General features: G+C 44.7%; 1 protein-coding gene across 3 annotated transcripts in view; it reads left to right on the top strand.

Annotated features, from left to right (window-relative positions):
• The window catches only part of Sash1 (SAM and SH3 domain containing 1), a 175,123-nt gene that overhangs the window by 93,096 nt on the left and 60,516 nt on the right, over positions 1 to 21,511 (top strand). For all 3 annotated transcript variants that reach the window (XM_052750998.1, XM_052750997.1, XM_052750999.1), the window contains 3 exons: positions 10,763 to 10,803; positions 13,761 to 13,847; positions 16,246 to 16,358. In XM_052750998.1, coding sequence (XP_052606958.1) covers positions 10,763 to 10,803; positions 13,761 to 13,847; positions 16,246 to 16,358 — 241 coding nt within the window. The remainder of the gene's footprint in view (positions 1 to 10,762; positions 10,804 to 13,760; positions 13,848 to 16,245; positions 16,359 to 21,511) is intronic.

Genomic DNA, 21,511 nt, shown 5'->3' with positions numbered 1-21,511 from the left:
GTACATACTGCTCTTGTGGTTGTTTCCAGCAGCCGCATTTGGCAGCTCACAACTGCCTGGAACTCCAGCTCCCGGGTACCTGATGCCCTCTTCTGGCTTCATGGGTACCTGCATGCACGTGCTGGAAATAGAGACATATAGACATACACACCACAAATTTAATACTAACAACCATCATCATCATCATCATCATCATCATCATCAAATAATAGTTGTTTATTTGTTTGTTTTTAAGCCAAAGTTTGATCTGGAGCTTCAGACTCCAGAGTCTACAAACCTGTATTGCACTTTCTTTGCTAACACTATGGGCTCATAGTGTACTTTGAGGTAGTGGTGAAGATGATGATGTGGCCTTTGTATTTGTGGATCCCAGCTTGTATTGAAAAAATACTGGGCTAGATATTTGAAGAGCTGAATTTAACTCCCAGCTCTATGACTTACAACGACAGCCATCTCCCCTCTAATATATAATATTTTTGTTTATATGCTATATGCTTATCTATCTATCTATCTATCTATCTATCTATCTATCTATCTATCTATCTATCTATCTATCTATCTGGCAAATGCTTTATTGCTGACCCAAGTCACCTGCCCAAAAGATACTTAAACTTTCTAAATTGTTCATTTGTAAGATTACCCCAAAACAGTAATATTTGTGAACCATATGTGACCATGAGTAGTTGAAACTGTGAAAAGCAAAAAAACCCTCATATACAAGGGACTCCAGTATCAGTTATGTGACCTTGGATAAGTCCCTTATATAAGTACCCTGAGCCTTGGTACTTTCACCTGTATACTAGGGCATTTCTTTTCTGGGTCCCCGTGGGCCTGAAGGATGACGAGTTATATAACCACAGTAAACCAACAGACTAATGCTTTGTAAAAGTTCGTCTTTTTTTTTTTTTTTTTTGCATTTTGTTTGGTTGTTTTGTGTTTAGACAGAATCTTACTATGTTGTAACTCAGGCTAATTTGGAACTCATGACCTTCCTGCCTCAGCCTCTTAAGTACTGGGATTACATGGTATGGGCTACTATGCCTGTATGACCATGGGTTAATTTGACTTCAGCATTGACAAATAGCTGCATATTCTCCTATGACCAGGAGTTTACAGGGTGGTATTCAGAGACTGGTGCAGCTGGAATTGCTTCCTCTCTGCTATAGCATCCTTAGACTGTGACTTCCTTCCTTATAGTAAATGATGACTACTTGGGTTCGCTGCTGGTGTTTTAGACAAGGTGAAGGGGGAGAGCAAAGGAAGAGGATGTATGTACTGAGTCAGTTCTCTTAATCACAGAAACACTAAGTGTCTTAGAACTATGAAAAAAATTCTAGTATTTATTTTCTGCGAGAGACTGATACTTGCTCCCCCTTAGCTGCAAGGGAGTCTGAGGAAGTAGTTTCATAGAACACACTGCCACCCAACCAAAACCATGGTTCTGGGAGGGAGAGAGAACACGAGAAAAGTTATTGAAGTAACAGTCAAGTTAATTTATTAACTTAGAGAAAGTTAATAAAATCTACTTGATTAATTATAAACTTGTGGAAGATGTGTACTGGACTGTGATACAGTTCCCTCATTAAGTAGCATAGAACTTCATTATCTCTACCAAGCAAACAACAGTTCATCATTGATCTTCTTATATGAGACTAATCAGTTATGATTCCTTTCTGTATGATCTTACTTAAAATATTATGGACCCAATATGCCACAGAGATATTCTGAAGATGGGTTACTGCATTTGGAGGAACTGAAGACATTTATCATAGGTGCTGGATATGTGTTGTTACTATCAGTGATTATCACCAGCAAAACTGGCATCCATGTATTCATTTTATATGCATTTCTTACTTAGTTCTGAACCACCCAGTCATAAATGAAGAGAAATATGAGGGCTGGAGATGTAGCTCAGCTGATAGAATGCTTGCCTACATAGCATGCCTAAGCATGCCCTTGATTTCTTCCCTAGCACTTCGTAAAACCTGATGAGATGGTGCATGCCTGTTACCCTAGTAATCAGAAGGTGAAGGCAGGTAGATTGGAAGTTCAAGGTCACCCTAGGCTAAACAGCATGTTTGAGGCCAGCTTTACCTATATGTGAGTCTGTTCAAGACAGAGAAACAGAAATAGAAAGGAAGAGAAAAGGAAAAAGAGATTTAAGAAAAAAACAAAAACAATAAAAGAAAGGTTAAAATGTGGCCCAGATGGAACAGAGAAGCCACCCTTGAGAGGTCCCTGGGAACTGAGGGACTGGATGAGAACAGAACATAAACAGACCTGTCCTGGATTTGGTTCTGCCTTTCTCTAACCCCTAGCCTGAAACCACAGCACAACGTGATCCACTCCAGCCTTCTGCTCTTAAGTCCCAGCCTTAATGAGCCTGTAGCCTGGACACAGTCAGGCCCCGGACTTCCGCTGTGGATAGATGGCATTTGGCTGCTCGTCAGACGTGGAAGTCTTGCATTTCTGCCAGTGACCTGAATCATTAGCTTGCAGGACAAGTTCCTAGCTGGTGCGTGAAAGGAGGAACACCCCTTCAGTGCACCTCTGTGAAGGGTGTTTTGATGGCTTGGAGCCCCGTTTTTGCTTGGAGAATTTGTTGGCCACCCTGGAGGTGCCAGAGAACCAAGCTGAGAAGGTGAAGGGCATTTTCAGAAGGTCTGAGAAAGACTTGGGTCCAAGTCCAGGGAGAAGAGGTACTATGTTTGGTCATATTTTATTACGTTTTAGTGTTTAGCATATGCAGGCGTGTTCTAGGTATCATACAGGCTGTTCTTATTTTCTGAATAAGATGTCCTTTTGAGACATCGCATATGGAAGGGATAGCCTGACTTAAAATGGTTTTGAGAATGACTTTGCTTTTTTTTTTTTTTTTTTTTTTTTTTTGGTTTTTCGAGACAGGGTTTCTCTGTGTAGCTTTGCGCCTTTCCTGGAACTCACTTGGTAGTCCAGGCTGGCCTCGAACTCACAGAGATCCGCCTTGAGAATGACTTTGAACCAAGGGTATTTATTATAGAAAGGAGATGCAGGAAAAATTACAAGAGCCAAAATTCATGGCTTGAGAAACCAAATGTCTTCACTGTGCTTTCATCAGTCTCTGGGTATAAGAATTTGTGCCACATGATAGTAGGACCTTGTCCTTTCTTCTCTGGACTATGATAAAATGCCCTGACAAAAAGCAGCTTAGGAGAGAAAGGGTTTTTGGGTTTTTTGTTTTGTTTTGTTTTGACTTATTATTCCCGGTTGCTGTCAATCATTGCAGGAAAGCCAACATTGAAACTCAAAGCAATTAGTCAACACCCCATCCAAGAGTAAGGGGAGAATAAATTCATTCATGCTTGTATAGGGCTAGCTTTCTTTATTCTTTTACAATCTAAGGCTCCCTGCCTAGGGAATGGTGCCACTCACAGTGTAATCAATTCACGTGTAATCAAGACAGTCTCCCACAGGCATGCACACAGGTCAATCTGAGGCAGGCAATCCCTCATTGAGACTCTTTTCCCAGGTGATTTTAGGTTGTGTCAAGTTGGCAGTTGTGACAACTGCCACAGACTTGTCCATAGCAGAATTAAAGATGAAGTGGTGGCATTGTTTTGGGACAGCATCTATATTTCATAAACTTGAAAAGCTCATCGTTGCTTTTAGAAAGTTAAGGTGACATAATTGATGAACTTAAGTCATTTCCCAGGGAATGTGTCCATAGTGAAATAGCTGCTCATCACTAATAAAAAAAAAAAATTAGTATATACTCTGCTTTACCAAGCTAAATACTGCCCTACGGAGACATTAGGATATAAAGACTTTTTAAAATTCTTTAAATTTTACACACACACACACACACACACACACACACACACACACACACACACGTATACATTGATGCCCTCCGAGGCCAGAAGAAGGTGTGGGTTCCCCTGGAGCTAGAGTTTCAGGTGGTTGTGAGCGGCTTGTCATGTTTGTTAGGGACTTACCTCTGGACCTATGAAGATCAGCAAGCAGTCCTACCCAGTGAACCATTTCTTGACAATAAGATATAAACAAATGGAAATATTATGCAACAAATAAACTAGATAAAGAACATTTGAGATGTGTTTACCATGGTCCAACACCAAGTGTCTGTTTTGTCGGGATTCTAATAATCAGTAGCTTTTATGAAATGAGAAGAAGAAATAGCTATATCAAAATGCTGGTGAGAAGTTGACATGAAACAATTATTACAGAGCCAGTCGGTGACTGGAAATGTTTTAATCTAGCCTAGGGGAGGTGTGAGGGCATCGTGTGCTGAAGCCATGATGGTTGGTTCTGTAGAGCAGCCTGCAGGTTCCAGTCGGCCTGTGGCGCTGATGAATGTCTATGTACGTATTGTGTACAAGATCTTCCCAGGTAGCAGGCACCATGTAAGGTGTTTCCAATCATCTAGTTACACACTGTCCCAACAGCCTAGTAAGGTATGGACTATTTCCATTACCACTGCTTCTTCATCCAGCAGCATCAAGGCATAAATATGAGGCGCCTTCTGTCTCTTTCCAAATCTGCCTGACTTCATCGTGTGTGACTCTTACCCTGGGCTGGGCTGTTACCTTGGATATCACACTATGCACACCTGCCTTAATCATTTGTGGAGGTGACCTTGTCAAGCTGGAAAGTACAGGCCAAAGTTGAGCATGGTGGCAATTGCCCCCACCCCCAGCCATCAGGAAAGCTGAGGCCTGAAGATTGCTGGGAGTTTGAGACCAGCCTGGGCTACATCGTAAGTTTTAAGGTTAGCGTGGGCTCCCCTGTGGGATGTTGCCTTGGACAGAGCAAAACAAAGAGCCAACAAGCCACGCTAAGGACAACAAGAAGAAATTACAAGCTGAGGGAAGACCCCAAGATGAAAGGAAAAAGGCCTGGATAAGAGAATATTTTGACGGGGTTGATAAAATGTGACAAGTGTTGCTGTTTGCGCTCGGTATTTACAGAGTTGTAAGACTGGATGAGAATTACTTTCAGGCAAAGTGGGTGGGATTGTGTATGAAGCCTAGGAAGGATCAGGTTGGGACTAAAGCAAGAGAGTTATATGTAGGACTCAGCACTAGGGGGTGCTGGCCTTTGTCTTTTACACACCTTGAGAGTGAGCCCTTCCTTATGGCTCAGACCCTGCCCACCTCACTTCAGTCCTGACCCCGAAACTGGGGATGGGGAACGTCTTGAGTCTTTATGGCAGGTGGTAGATGGTAGTAACTGAATGTTATCCCATATTTATTTCTACTAAGTAGAGAGAAGATGTTCATGAGATGAAAAATATATTTGGTATTGTAGGACAATATTCATCAGGCTGGGGATCTGACTCAAATTGTTTTCCTCACATGAAGTAGGGCGGGTGGCACAGTCCTATCATACCAGCGCTTGGGAGATGGAGGCAGAAAAATGAGAAATTCAAGGTTAATCTTCAGCTACGTGTCAAGTTAGAAGTCAGCCATGAGGTCCTGTCTCAGAAAAACTCCATATAGAAGTGGACACAAAGTTCCACCCTAGCCAAAACGCTGTTTGTAATGGATAACTACTGGGAGAGGGGAAGAAAAAAATCCATTTTTTCCCCCACCAGATTGGTATTGGGTAGGTATATCAAGCACACTCCAATGCAAGCCTCATGCTCAGGAGGGTTTGTGGGAGGGGAAAGAATATGACAAAATATTGTATAAATTCTCAAAGGATGAATAAAAACATTTAAAACCCTCATATATATATCTAATACATATACATTACCAAGCACAATATAAATTATACTTACATAGCTCATGAAAAAGGAAATTGATTTCTGTAAGATTTGTCAGCTGTTTTTGAGACAGAGCCGAGTTTGTAGCCCAGGTGAGCCTAGAACTCACAGCAGTAATACTGCCTCGGCCTCTCCAGCGCTGGGATTGCAGCCATGAGCTGTCACACCTAGCAAAGGCTCCCAACCTTCCCATCTTATAGCACAGGCATGCCCTTTTTCTACTTCCAGAGAAGGTGGCTAGCTTTGGGGACTCTAGGGCAGCCTGGGATAACGCCGGGTAATAGCAAACACAGCGAGAGCCCTTATTCAAAATCTAGCAGGGAGAAAACTAGCGCCCAAGTTTTATATCCTGAGATTTAAGATTATGGAGCCATAAAATCCCTGTAAGTCCCGGTTTCTAGTAATGTATAACATATGTTACTGCTTATAAATTAGGTTATAACTGCATTTGTCTGTGTGTGTGTGTGTGTGTGTGTGTGTGTGCGCGCGCGCACGTGTGTTTGTTTGTTTAATTACAGTGAAGACTCTGGGACACTCATGGGAACTCTGACGTGGTGTATATAGTTCAGGACTTCCTTTGGGCGTAGGTATTTAGTTTGCTTTGCTAGTCTCGGCCTGTGAAAAGGAGCTAGAGTTGTGCTTACCTGGGTGCACCTTAGAATATTTGAACGGCTACAAGAAGGAATGAGTCGGAGTCACATTATTGATCTCCTTCCTTCCATCAGCAGACCGGAAGGTGTTGCAGCCAGCTCCTCGAGTGTTCTCATGTATCCCTAGACTTCATTCAGATCTGGGCTGGGAAACATAACATCACAAGTTCTTGTGAATAGTGGTCTGTTCATTATGACCTCTTGAGTCTCTGGGGTGTAATACTTTTAGAGTGCAACGGAGTGCTAAGTGTTGCTTCCTGGTCCCCATTCCTTCTGCTCCTTTATCAGTGAAACTGATGTTGCTCACGGGCCCACAAACCACCTTCTAGAACTGCTACTCTCAGGTGCACTGTGTGGGGTCAGAAGGAGGTTGTGACTGGAGGTGCAGCCTCTTTGGAGCTGACTTCCGAGAGTTCATTTCTTCCACCACAGGACCAGTAAATGACTCTTCTGCCTGCTTTCATCCAGACTTGGACATGGTTACATGGCTAATTTCAGGTCCTGCAGGATGGATGTTAGAATTGGTCTCAAGGCGAGGGAAAAAATGTGGCATTTTGCATTCCTCCTCTGCCAGGCTCTGCAGGTAGAATTCACTCTGTCCAGATTCACAGTGTCACTTTTCTCTTTTGAGAGGTGATGATCTGAGGAGCCTCACGCTTAGGAGACACTGGCTTTGACCAGTCTGAGTGTTGTAAACTTGTGAAAATTTAAAAACAAAGTTCCACACTCTATATCACAACTGAACAAAGAATCTACAGTGCCATCTTCTGGTGATCTGGGGGAAATGCAAGAAACGTGGGTGCTGTCAAATGTGAGGGTAAAATACCCAACGCGTGATAATTTGAAGAGAGTGAATGAAAATAACAAAAGGAGCTATGTCTGTGTTTGGGGAGGAACCTATGATTTCATAGGTTTATAATGTCTAGGTGGCAGTGAGAAGGTGCCTTTTTCTGAAATGGCAAGTTTGGAAGCATTTTTATAGCACCAAACATTTACATTTGCCTGGAAGTATGAAAAGATGGCGTTGGGATGGAAAGGAACCTTTACATTTACCTTTTACATTACCTTTACCTTTACATTACCTTTACATTTCTCAAAGATAGGATTGAAATGGTTTATCTTCATTCTATCCAGAGAGGGCAAAGCATACATTCAAAAGATAACAGGGCCACAACAGGCCACCCGGTGTGATCCCTGGTGACTGCCAAGTAGCCATGGAGCAATAGACTTGTGGGGCCTATAGCTTCCTATAAAATTGGAATATAAATCAAATGATTAGTTAAAAGTCATTTAATCCATTAAGATGTATCACTCTCAGTCATCAGAGGACTTAACTATTTCTGCAGACCATTTTCTTGAGAAAACATTTCTTTAGATATAAAGAATTGTTACAAAGCTCTGACCACGTCGGTAGCTGGTTTTATCCAGCGCTGGGGGTATTTCATACACTTGGTTCTTAGCAATGGGTCCATACCTTCCTAGTGCTTTCAGTAAGTGTGAAAATGGACACTGTGCTGTCCCCTCCACTTTTAGTGGGCACTTAGAACTGGTGGGTGAAGGACAGTTGAAGCACGTGGGTGGGCATATGCTACAATGACTTTGAGTTAAAAATGCAACACAGGTGCCGGGCGGTGGTGGCGCACGCCTTTAATCCCAGCACTCGGGAGGCAGAGCCAGGCGGATCTCTGTGAGTTCGAGGCCAGCCTGGACTACCAAGTGAGTTCCAGGAAAGGCGCAAAGCTACACAGAGAAACCCTGTCTCGAAAAACCAAAAAAAAAAATAAAAAAAAATGCAACACAGGAAGATTTGTCTTATTCAAGAACAGCTCAAAGATGACTTCTCGTGAAAGATTCCCTGCCTTCCTCTCCAGCCAGCTAGCCCAGGGCTCACTCTTGACAGTGTTTGCTGGTCTCACAATTCACCTGTGGCCATGAGCATATAGTACCCTGCTCCTCCACCCCCTCCTGCTGTGACAGTCAACTTTTCATCATTGTGACAAAGACCAGAGAGCAGACAACTTAGAGAGGATCTGCCTGGGCTCCTGGTTTTGCTTGCTTTGGACCTGAGGCCAGGTAGGAGGATATCATGGTCTAGAGAGCAGGTGGTTATGCAGTGAGCAGTGTTCACAACTGTGTCTGGTAAGTGGAGAAAAATGCCTGGCCCGTCAAGACTTGCTCCTTCCCTTTTTATAGCCTGTCTAGGCTTCAGCCTATTTGATGGTGCCATCCGTATTCAGCTGGGTGAGCCTTTCTCCCTTGGTTAATTATCTATGGGGACTTTCGCAGATGGATCTAGAGCAGCTTTAGTGATCTCCCTGGACCCCCGCAGTCCAATCCAGGCCAACCACACCCCCTCCTGTCTTTGCGTGCCTCCTCCTTTGCATGTTTGAGACAGGATCTTATGTGTTCACCCTGGCCTTGAACTCTCTGTGCAGCAGACCCTCACCTCCCCAGTGCTAACATTACAAAAGAACACCGACTGTCTTCGGCGTTCTACAGTGATGGGGTCAAACCCAGGGCTTTGTGCACTAGACAGGCACTGTGCCAGCTGAGCTATGGCTCTGTCCTTGTACACATCCTTGTTCATATCCACCCCCCCTCCCTAACAATAGGCTCATTTCTTCATACCGTATGCCCCCGTCCCTTACATGTAATATTGCAAGATCTAGATCGGCTGAAAGTGTATAACACTTAAAATGGCCCCCACTTGAAAGCCTTTCAAGTAGACATGAGTTGAAGCTCTTTTATTTTTGCCGTGGGTAGGAGGACGAAAAATAGTAAATTCTGGATTTTTTTTTGGGTGGGGGGGAGTGTAGTTTGGTGATCAGGTCTGTTTCCTCACTGTGGGTGTGTGTGGGTGTGTTTGTGTGTGCGCACACATACCTACAGTGTGGTAGGAAGGAAGATGAGTCGTATTTCAGCTCTTGACCTCTGCAGTGGTTTCTCCTGCATCTGTTTTTAGTACCTTTCCTAGTTTATCATGGAGCTCTTCCAGGGCTTCATGCCAGTCAGAAGGAGTTCTCTCCTCTCAGATGTGGAACATCATGTCGCTTGCAGGGTCTGGGTACCCATCCGATGCCAGTCAGCATCAGTGCCTGTACATCTGCGTAGTGGCTCAATCCTCGGGGGCCCTGTGCCCTCTTCTGCACCTTAAGTTCTTGAGGTCCCTTTACCTGCAAGGTCTCTATCAGGTGTTTGGAGGTCCTTCACTTGCCCCCTGATGGTTTTCAGTGTTTTCTCTCAATACCTTACCTCACAACTGGCTTTTCTAAGCATCCAGGTAGTAGCTACAGCGTTTAGCCAGGCATCTTTTTATCTTCCTTTCTGGTAGTGAACTTAGCGAGATGATTTGGGTGTGAATTCTCTAAGTATCCAACTTCTGTTCTGATACAGGCTCTTTCTGTTTTCCCCCTTTGCCATGCCTGTGCCTGAGGACACCAACTTTGTCCTCTAGAGTTTGTACCCAGCAAATGAGGATTTGATCTCATCTCGACTCGCCTCTCCTTCCCTTGGATGTTAATATCCTTTGCTTTCCCTGCCTTCGTGCTTGAAGTTGGTGCTGACTGAGTGCTGTCTAGAGAACCAGCTCACTCGCTGGCTTTAGCCTGTGGGTCACATCCCATGTTCCTTGGGCTCATGAGGCTCAGCTGTCACTCGCTGACAGACGAGATGTGACGCAGACACATTAACTGTGATTAACTTGGATCCATCTTAAGAAAAATTTGCCATGACTTAAGCATGTGAAGCCCTCATACAAATAAGAGTGACAGATTTCTGGCTTGATTTTGAACCTCATAAGATCTGGAAAGACCAACTATCGACCTTGCCCAGTTGCTATCACCAACTGCAGGAGCTCCGTACTGGCTACCCCTCCACTTGGGCATCCGGTCTCCTTTTGACCTCCTTTGCCACCTCCGCAGCCTACCCTGGTCTTTTCTCCAGCCGCCCATGCAACTCACTTGCTGGCCCAAGCAGCCTTTGTGCTGTGGAGTTGATATGTTCCTTCTCAACTTTTTCTTTTCCACTTACCCTATAGACTTCGCGGTGGCAGGAGCTTAGCTAGTGATTACTTCACAGACGTGCAAGACCCTTCAGCAGCCTTTAGTGAAGCCCACTTTCTTTTTTAAATATAGATCCTGTCCTAGACTGGTTCATTAATCAGTATTGACAGATGGTACCCATTTTCCAAGAACTCAGCCGATAGGTACAAAAAGACCCACTCTAGAAATTCCCCAGGCTCCAATAAACACTGTTGGTCCAGGATCCAGCTGGTTAGAAAGATTGTCAGTGAAAATTCCATAAAACCAAGGCCCTCTGGCAATATGTATATATATTTTGTTTTCTTTTCTAGGTACCCTCTTCATAAATCAAACTCGGAAGACGGCTGTGTAGGTTAGTACCACTGCCTTTGATTTAAATATTTAATTGGATTATTTTCTTTTCATATAGACATGCAAAGCGATAGACCTCACACACACACAAATCTGTCCATTCAGAAACGAGCACTGTAAAGATTGTGTGTCTGTGTGTGTTTGTGTGTGTCTGTGTATGTGCACATATGCGTGTAGGTTGAGGTCCACATTGGGTATTCCTCAGTCACTCTCCACCTTAAGTTTTGAGCAGTCTCTCATTGAACTGGGAACTCCACCCGTCCCGCTAGACCAGCGGGCCAGCAAACTCTGGGGAAACCTGCCCGTCTGCCTCCCTGGCATTAGGGTTGTAGACACATACCACGGTGCCCTGCTTTTTATGGTGGGTGCTGGGATCCAGCTCAGCTGCACATGCTTTAAACCAAGCACTTCCCTGGCTGAACCGTCTCTAGCCCTGGTATTCGATGTGCGAGTTTCTTCTCTTTTTTGCCGTTAGGAATTGTTCTTTTGAAAATACAGGTGGCATCACAGTCTACATACTGTTTTACAGGCCTTCAAAATGGGACAGTTTATGAGTATTTCCATTTGCTAAATATTCTTAACAGTAAGAGGCTTACTTCCGCATCATATTGACTGCCATAAGCTCATTGACCACGCCTCTTTGCTGGATCTTTATGGCTGATAATTTTCTCTGTCATAAGCAGATGACACTATCAGAAAATTCCTTAAGTTTGTGTCGCTGATAATGCCCTCAGATAAACTCTTCAATTTTGGAATGTTTAGATAAATAACGTGCATTCAAGGCATTATGTATTTTATATATCCTTGATTACAATAAGATCTATTCTTGATATAGCAAAGGGTGGGTGGGTAATAGGCTCTCCAATCCGGCTTCCAGGATTTGAATCATGAATGCCACCCCAGCTATTGTAACCTTGGGAAGACACCTGTCTCTCCAGACCTTGTTTTATCTCACCTCCTGCATGGAATGAAAACAGACCCTATGAGTGGCAGTGGGCATGGTAGGATTAGCTCAGCACATGGTAGGAAGATAGAGAGTTCAAAGCCAGCCTGAGATACATGGTAAGACCCTGGTACTATTAAAAAAGCAGGAGGAGGAGCCTGAGCAAGCTAAATGAGCTAGGCTGTTAAATAGCAAAGTGCTTGGATAAGTGATGAAGAGATATTCGCTATCTTTATTATCTCCGTTACATACATGGAATGTGAGAAGGAAAGGCATGCAGCTTATAGGCAGAGAAATGCATTACGGTCTCAAACTCCGCCTTAAGAAGCCAAATGATTGATACTCAGTCTGCTTTCACCCTTTGTGACTGATGTCTGCTTTTACGGGTTCACTCACAGGTAGCAGACCCCATGAAACTAGCCTTGAGGACCTAGGAAATGGAAGGCAGAAGGGCTTGGGTTTCATCCCCAGGCCTCCAGGGCTGTCGGCATTTAAATGAGGACATCCTGTTTTGACAAATGACACCCTTGCTAGCTTGGGAGCACCAGAGATGGAGTTCCCACGTGGCTACTCCATGCATCATTGCTTGGCACCACCAGTCTAGACTGTGGAAGCCGCCGCTTTGCTGGGTCTTGTTTCCAGTGGCCACAGGGCAACCAGACAGCCACCAAATGGAGACAGGGCTGCTGCTCTGGGTGTGCCACATCAGCCCAGTGTCAGCCATTGCTGCTACTGCCTGGTCTTTTTAAAGAGTCAAGAACTGCCCTTCCCATTCACTGACTCTCCTGCCTTATGTTCGTCTTTTACAATTTTTGAATTGCATGTGCATGTGCGTGCGTGCGTGCGTGTGTGTGTGTGTGTGTGTGTGTGTGTGTGTGTGTGCGCGCGTGTGCACAGGATATAGACAGCCTTAACTTCCTCAGGAGTCATCCACCTTGTTGTTTGAGACAAGAGTCTCTTCATTGGCCCCAAACACACCTAATCACTAGGATGGCTGGCCCACAAGCCTCAAGGACCTGCCTGTCTCTTCCTGTTCGGTGCTGGGGTTATAAGTACGTGCTGCCATGCCTAGCTTCACTGTCGTGGGTTCTGGGAGGTTATACTTGACTTCTCACGCTTGTGAAACCATCTCTTCACTGACTGAGCTACAGCTCCCAGCCTGTTTACGTTTAAAAAGGTTATTTTGTGTTATCAGTTACTAGAACCCTAAGATTTTTTTTTTTTAATGTCTATTAATGGCAAATTTGGTTTCACTGGTGAATCATCCAATCCTAGTCTGAGATGGGTGGGAAGTTAAAAGGAGACTGAGATAGATATCACAGCAGGATCGACCTCTGTTTTTTTTGTTTTTGTTTTTTGTCTTTGTGACTTTGTTAATCTGTAGGTTGGCCCCCAAGAAGCCTAAACATTAGAGAGATGGCGCTCATGCCTCACCTGTGCTACAGACCCATGTCACCAAACACCACAGTGAACCAGGCTAGCCGGTCTGTGCTCACCAGGGCATAGCAGCCTTTGTGTTTTCTTCCTTACATTGGGAATAAGAGAAATAAGGCAAGGGCGGGTGAACAGCGGGAACAGAACAAAGCGAACCTCTGCAAGCCCTCTGTTTGTGGCAACGTGGAAATAATTGTGGCTGCAGCCGAAGGGAGAGAGTGCGCCACAGGGTGAGGCAGAATGAGGCGTACTGGCTGAACAGACATCCGAGGGAAGACCAGAGCACGTGTTCGGCCTCCTCTTTTGATGTGCCCCGTATTTCTTTTCTTAACCCCATTGGGCCTCCCCGCGCCCCCCGCACCCCCCCACCGTAGCAAATTTGCATTTCTTTTAAACTTTATAGCTATTTCACAGTCTTTCACAAACTGAAAAACTGTCTTTTTGTGGAATCAGAGTATTTGTTGGCATTGTGAGAAAGAGACTGCTTTTGTTATCAGTGAATTTATTGCGTGTGCTTCTCTCTCTCTCTCTCTCTCTCTCTCTCTCTCTCTCTCCTTCCCTCCTTTGTTTCTTTCTTAAAGGAAAAGGAGATTGGAAGAAGAAAAATAAGTACTTCTGGCAGAATTTTCGAAAGAACCAGAAAGGCATCATGAGACAGACTTCAAAAGGTACGGCGAAGCGGCCCCGGACAGTGGGTCCTTGTGGCTTCATAATACCCAGAAGTCCCAACCCCCTGATTTAAATGGCCTCTACAGTTTAGGAATAACTCATGGCGTGCGCCTGCAGAAGAGTCAACTTTTCCGACATTCCTTCCATGACTTCAAGATGTTGACCCCATGGGTTTCTTGAACTGGGAGAGAACAAAGTTGGAGGAGCTGGTGGTCCTCTGACAGCAGGGACCAAGTCCGCAGGCTCCCCCTCACACCAGCCTCCCTGCTGGTCTCTTAAGCTCGCCAAGCACCGAGCTCAAAAGGTCAAGGGAATCTTCGAGTCTGTTAGTTTTGGACCCTCTGGTGCATACCCTCACTCGGAGCCTTCCCAGTCTTCTCAACTTTTTGCTCTGTGGCAAGGGACAGTTATGGGGTTGTTGCCCCTGGAAACCCTGTCTGGATCTGACATCATGAGAATTTACCCGGCTGCTCTGGGAAGGGAGCTCTGCCCTTTCTCCAGGCCTTGCCTTTGTTTTTGTTTAGATAGCAAATAAATATGTCATTCCCTGGAGGCCGGGTTATGTAATTTACGTTTCCCCCAGTATTCACAGAGGAAACCAGGACACATCTACTTCCACATTCCTGCCTGCCTGAACGGGGTTATCAGTAAATGAATGTGTTTCACTGTCTACCACTGATACTCCCACCCAGACACAAGCAACTTGGTCCTGGGTGTTAGCTGCCTCAGCTGCACACCTGATTTTCCCGACAGCTCTCATGTGACGACTTTTCTTAGGTGTCCCGCTTTTAAGGGAGTAGTTCCTCAATCCTCCCAGCTTTCCCTTTCGGTAGAGATCGGGAACCATCTGCCTCACTTAGAAAGCTGCGAAGAGAGAAGGCAGGGCCTGGAGAGAGGGCTCAGTGGTTGAGAACACTTGCTGCTCTTCCAAAGGACCGGAGTTGGCCTCCCAGGAGCTCATGTCAGGCAGCTCACGTTGTACGCAACTTCAGCTCCAGGGATCTTTGCTGGCTTCCATGAGCACCCACATGTGGCATTCACTTATACAGAAACATACATATAGACCTGAATAAAAATAAGTCTTAGAGTCCGGAGAGGGGGAGAGGGGGAGAGGGAGAGAGGAAGAGGGAGAGAAAGTAGCTCGTAGTTCACCTGTTCACATGGCTTTGTGAAACACCCAACCAGCTCTGTGACATTCAACACGGATAGTAAAATCAATCAAACCAGCAGGCTTCTTTCCACATACAGCACACCCTTCAGTTTCTCTGTGAGTGTCAGCAGGGACTTCAGGGGTACCTCTGAACCGATGAGTTACAAAATAGAAATGAGATACAGAAGCATGGGGAGCACAAATCCCAAGCTAGGTTCCTCTGCTGTGGTGTCCCGTGAGCCTTCAGATAGCCTCCTTAGTCCTGTCCCTGCTCACCAAGGGGATATTAAGCCCTGGCTGAGGTCCTGATGATACTAAGCCACCATAGTATGTCAGAGGAAGATGGGCAGAGGAAAGAGAGCAGGGCCGACATGTTGGCTTCCTCCTGCTGTGTGTGTTAGCCTGCCGTCACTGAGTCCTTTCCCATATTGCTGACCAACGATACAACTGGCCAGTGGAGCTCAAATAAGAGGGAAGGCATGGTTTGCTTTGTGGGAAGAGACTTTAGAAGGAGTCGATGGGGGAAGTCATTTCCTGTGTAGTTCTGGTGGCCTTCAGCTCCTAAGTTAGATGGTGGCTGCCCCTCACACTCTGCAGACCCATGTGATTTCAGTACTTCCAGATATAAATAGCTGTCGTACCTGTCTTCCATGAGGTTGACATGCTTAGCGTGTCGCTTTATTTATGTGTCGATCCTGTGGGGATAACTCAGTAACTCAGAGGTATGCCAGATAACTCAGCAGGGAAAGACAGTTGAATCGGGCTCAGCAGGCTTGATTCTGTGGCTTGACCTCCTGTCACGTAGAGGGTGCTCTCACACAAATGTATGTTCTCCTCATCCATATTGCGCATGGTCAAATACAAGAAATGCCCAACCCAAAGAAACCTTGGAAGGCTTGTCTGATCCAGTTGGGTTGTTTAAATGCGATTCCTGGCTCACCTGTAGCAAGAAATGCCTTGTGGGCTTCGTACCATGTCTAGAAGATCTGTCTCAAGTTCTGGTCTTTTTGAAGGACTTGCTTCTGTGGTAACTCATACATGTTCTTAGAACGCACTTCCCGAAGAGATGAGCTTTGGGCTTCCAGAGAAGCAGCTTGATTTTGCATCCCTCTATTCCCTCCATAGCATGCAAGGTAGACAGTGCACCTGAGAAAAGTCCCTCCCTCACCCGAGAATGAGGGGCCTCCAGGCTCGAGGCCCGCTTCTTCTTCATCTCTCATTTGCGTGTATCTGTCTTTAATCCCCAGGGGAAGACGTGGGCTACGTGGCAAGTGAGATAACGATGAGCGACGAGGAGCGCATTCAGCTCATGATGATGGTCAAAGAGAAAATGATCACCATTGAAGAAGCGCTTGCTAGGGTAAGAGTGCGGGCGTTTGGTTTACACCTGTGAGCACCAGCTGCAAAAAATGCTTGGGGGCATCAGCGGTTATAGGAATCTTATAGCTACCCTGTGTGTGTGTGTGTGTGTGTGTGTGTGTGTGTGTGTGTGTGTGTGTGTGCATGCATGCCTCTGTATGTATCTATTGTCAGGCATCAAAACCTCATGCATGTTTTGGGACTGTTCTACCAACAACTATATCCTCAACCCCCAAAGGAATATTTTGGTGGTATTTTTGTGGTCATCAAGTATCTACTTTATCAAATTAATCAAATAAGATATTTATTTGCACTCTGTTTGCTTGATACAAGCTTTCCCCCCTGTATAATAAAGCAGCTGTATTGGTGACACATTACTTGGCAAAACTAGCTTAAGGAATGGTTTAATTTGGCTCACAATTCCAGGGTCCAGTCCATCATGCCAGCAGTGGGGAGGGGTGTGTGGTCATGGTGGTAGAAGCTTGAAGAGAATGGTCACATGTAGGTCTCAGCAGCCTCTCCCAAATGACTGACAGGGAGACTTAATATTAATTACAAATGCTTGGTTAATAGCTCAGGCTTGTTACTAGCTAACTCTCACATTTTAAATTAACCCATATTTCTTATCTACCCTCTGCCGCCTGTCGGTACCTTCTTTCAACATGTTCATCTTGCTTCTCTCCGCATCTCTTGAGACTCCTCAGACTCCACTCTCTTTCTTCCCAGCATTCTCTCTGCCCTGAAAATCCTGCCTAGCTATCACCTAATGAGCATTTTATTAACAGTGAGAGCAACACATTTTTACAGTGTACAAAAGGGTTATTCCACAGCAGTCACATTGCATCCATAGTCAGGACTGAGACAGCAATGAACATTTGTGCTGGTTAGCTCACTTTCTCCATTTTATTTTTTTCTGGGACCCAAGCCTGTGGGAATAGTGGCACCCACATTTAAGCTTGCTTTCTGTATATTATAGTGCCCAGGGTCTCCTGCCTATGAGGTGGTTCCACAGTTAAGATGAGCCTTCCCACATTATTCTCCTTAAAGTATTTTATTTTCATTTTTTTATTTATACATATGTGTCTCTGTGAGTATATGCCATGTGTATACGTGATAGCCAGAAAATGGAGTTGCATCTCCTGGAGCTAGAGTTACATGTGGTTATAAGCCACCTGATGTGCTGTGCTAGGAATCAAACTCAGGCCCTCTGAGAGACCAACAAGTGTTCTTAACTATTGAGTAACCCCTGTAGGTCTCCTTCCAACATCATTAATGTATTTAAGATAATCACCCACAGGCATGCCCAGGGGTCCATCTCCTGGATGATTCTATATCCTGTAAATTGACAGTTAACACTGATCATTGCAGATGAGAGAGAGGGAGGGAGGAAGAAAGGAAGGGAAGAAGGGAAGGAGGGAGGGAGGGAGGGACTGAGAAAGGAAAGAGCAAGCCACGAGAGGGAGAGGAGTGAGACTAACTTTGGAAGGAAACTTGGAGGCCTGGGCAGTTTTGCAGTAACCACTGACTTTTCTTCATCGGTGGACTTGGAAGATTGCCATAGTGACCTTGGCCTTCAACATCCTCAACATCCTGAAGTTCATGATAGTGGAGGAACAGAGTGCCTTGGCTTACTGCCGAAAAGCATGTGGGTGCTGGGGTAGGTGATGTAGCTGGTGATGGGTAACAACCTTGTCTGTGCCTCACTCAAATAACCTGTACCTTCCTTCTTAGTCCAGGCCCTTGAGTGTCAACATCTCCAAGCATTTTCTCCCTGGTTCTAACCCTGGTGTGTGCCTCAGCATTGGGGAAAAGTTTACCAGAATTCCTAGACAATGCACGTAAGAAGAGTCCACATATATGTAGTTTACTTGTGGTGAGTGGGTGGTTTCCTTGCCTCCTGGTGAGTGGTGAGGCTGCACTGTGTTCAAATAGCAGTGTTCATCGTCTGAATGCGGATGTCCAAGGCCATTCACAGCACCCATGTTTGGCATGAGATGAGGTTTACTTGTTTTCTTGGAGCAAGGAAAACATTTATAAGTGCCTTCGTATGGTCCAATATAGACAGTCAGAAAAGAAAGGAATACTCTTGAACTTGGAGAAGAAGTGAAAAAAAAAATGAGCTCCTAATTTTAGCAGCTAGCTGAAGTTAGAAGACAGCCTAAGGAGATGGTGGCCTAGCCACATGCAAGAGAATATGAGCCTGCAGCCTGGCTGCTGCTGGCTTGGTGGCCTTTGCCTAGTCTCACTTGGTGGCCTTTGCCCAGTCTCAGGTGCAGCTCTAGAGATCACTGAGGCATCAAGAATATTGTCCATTAAGCAGTCCAGAAATGCAGATGGCCCGGAGGAAAATGATGGCGACATTATCTACACTCTGCGCTATCTGCGTGCAAGACTGGGTACCCTCTGACAGATGATGATAAGCAGAGATGGATGCTCGATTGCTCTTCTCAGTATCCTCCAGTTTTAATACCTAAGTGGGATTTTTTTTTTCTCCAGAGACAAAACAAGAAAATTAGAGAATATAAAAAATTTTACAGAGGGGATTTGCTTCCTTTAGGCTGGGATCAGGGAAAGGACCTAATTTACTTGGGATCAGTGTATACAAGAATGGCAAAGGCAGACCTCCTAGAGAGACCATGATAAGAATAAAAAATATTAATAATAATAATACCCAAATACCTCATATTGCCACATGGTTTAACCTTGGTGGATGTGCCTTCCTCTGTCAATCAAAGACTCAGAGAGAGAACCTGGGGATTTGAATCCAAAGTCATAATTAAAAGGACAGCTCTGGAGAGAGGAGGTTGCCAACTTGCCATTTGGAGCTGGATGTTGTTAGGATGGGGAAAGTTTTGTCTGTGTTCAAGTTGGGATGTTTTGGTCCACCACAATTCCATCGTATGAATTTAACCCTGTCATATGTATTCTCACTAAAGATTACCCAACTGTGACTCACATCCCTAAAAACCCCTTTAAAAAGTGTGTATTTGTTTCTGTGTGAGTATGTGTGTGGACTTAACATGCCATGGGGCACTTGTGGTCGGAGAATGACCCCCAAGAATCAGTTCTCTTTCCATCATGTGGACAGAGTCAAGCTCAGGCTTGGAGGTAAGCACCCTTAGTGCTGGGCCATGCTAAGAACCCAGTTGTCTGAAGCAAATCAAGATAAGCAGGAAAAAACCACAAACAAGAAACTAATATGTGAAGACTCTTGTGAGCAACTAAAGCATTTGAAGGCAGTGACGTTTACAAGACTCCTCTCAGTTCAGGATACTGTCCTTTTGAATGTGGAATGTAAATATAGCTTAACAGATGATTTCTATATTAGCTAACTGGTTCTGTCCAAGAAAATGGCATGCCAAACATTTTCTAATTTTGTGGTAGATACATACTTTGAGTGTTAATGAAGGCAATCTTCTTAGCTAAAAAAGTTTAAAGTTTATGGGATTTAGGTAATTGGCAGTTTCTGAATAACAAGATTGGCAAATACTAACTTTAACTGTTGGCAGTTAAGTACTGGGTATTTGAATCTCGCCCTCGTTCATGGTCTAGAAAGCCCCATGACATACCGGGAAGCTATGGATCATTCATTTATCTGGGTGATTTGTGCATGTGTGAGTGGACTAATGGGATAAAATAGGAACTAGATAGACTCACACGTGAAGCCTTGGATAGGGAGTAGCCTGTTTATCTTATCATGAGGATATGATGGGTCTGTGTCATAGAAAACATACATTCTTAGTTTTAAGGAAGGAAACAAAGACAAAGGAAGGAAGTGAAATGCTGTCGAAAAGTCACCAAATTTCACTTAGCAAAGCTGGGTAGAGGCTCTTCCAGAACACCATGTGTGAGATGGTCCAGGGGTGTTTACATAAAGCATAGGGAAGCCGCACTCAGTACTCAGAAACTTTAACTTTCTGGATACTGCCTAATTTAAAGTGAGAGAGCCCATAACCATGACGTTGCAGTCCTATTTTCTTAAAAATATATTTCTTAAAACTGAAGCTGATACCCATGCCAGAGTTTAATTACTAGGTTGCGTATTTACGCATCTGACAACATATGTCTGCTCCTAAGCTACATCTGTGTGAGTCAAAAATAAAGCCCTCAGGAGATCAAAAGGCTTGTCAGCTTATAGTTGCCTTTTCGTTAAAGATAAAGGGTATTTAGTGACTCCTGGAGGTCAGGGTTAAGATGGAGTATAAAAATGGAGTAGATACCGGGACCAAACTGACAGTGTCCCAATAATCCCTTTCCACCTGACATTTCTTCCCAGCATGCAGCGAGACTGTAGCATTTCAGAAACCATGTATCCAGATGGAAGGGATCAGCCCATATATTAGTATACTATAAATATGAGGGCAGTGTGTGTGTGTCCCTGATAATGTGTCAAAGATTAAAATGATTAGTGCACTCAGAGCTGACTCCTCGGGCCATATGCTTTCATGTGAGCTATGCATTTCCCTGAAGCCACAGGGTGGAAGTCACAGTGCTGTATGTTGTAACTGTTGCATAGACGTGCACTGAGGGCTTTGCTGCATCCATTTGCTTATAGCAGGGAGCCTGTGAGATGGATTCAGCGTCTTCCCCATTGTCCAAGAGGAGGGGATGAAACAGAAGGGTTTAGTTACCCATCCCAAGCGACCAGTGGTATTTGGTGTCTATATCCAGGCCTTTACTCACCAATCAGTGCTGCCTACCTCTTCCCACGTACATAAGTAAGAGAGACATTCCTAGTTTGCAATAACACCAGGAAGGTTGTGTTTTGGGCGACGACTTTGCCGCATCCCACAGCACTGGTGGTCGAGGACCATTGTAAGCGCTTGACCTCGGATTATTTCTGTGTTTAACTTACCTGTTTCATGGAACATAGTTTGATCAACTCTTAAATCGGATCTGAAGCCTAAATTACAGTGAGGTTTGACTGCACTGACAGCTGAGGTGTCTGAAGTAGCTGATTGCAGATCCTTTGTGCCATATGCAAACCTCCCTGGCCGGCTTCGCACACAGCATTCTGAAAGAGCCTCTGTTTGGTTTTGCTGTATTTGCTCCCTTTTCTAGAATATTTCCTTTCCTTTCTGTGTTTGATTTGTTTTCCCTTCAAACACAAACACTGGGTTTCTAAGCCTACACTTTCAGCAGCTCTGAAAGTTT

Source organism: Peromyscus californicus, unplaced genomic scaffold (genome assembly GCF_007827085.1).
Source record: "Peromyscus californicus insignis strain IS unplaced genomic scaffold, ASM782708v3 Scaffold_22__1_contigs__length_63687245, whole genome shotgun sequence".
Lineage (NCBI taxonomy): Eukaryota > Metazoa > Chordata > Mammalia > Rodentia > Cricetidae > Peromyscus > Peromyscus californicus.
Note: the sequence above shows the minus strand (reverse complement) of the source record. Positions and strands in the feature narration are given on the sequence as shown.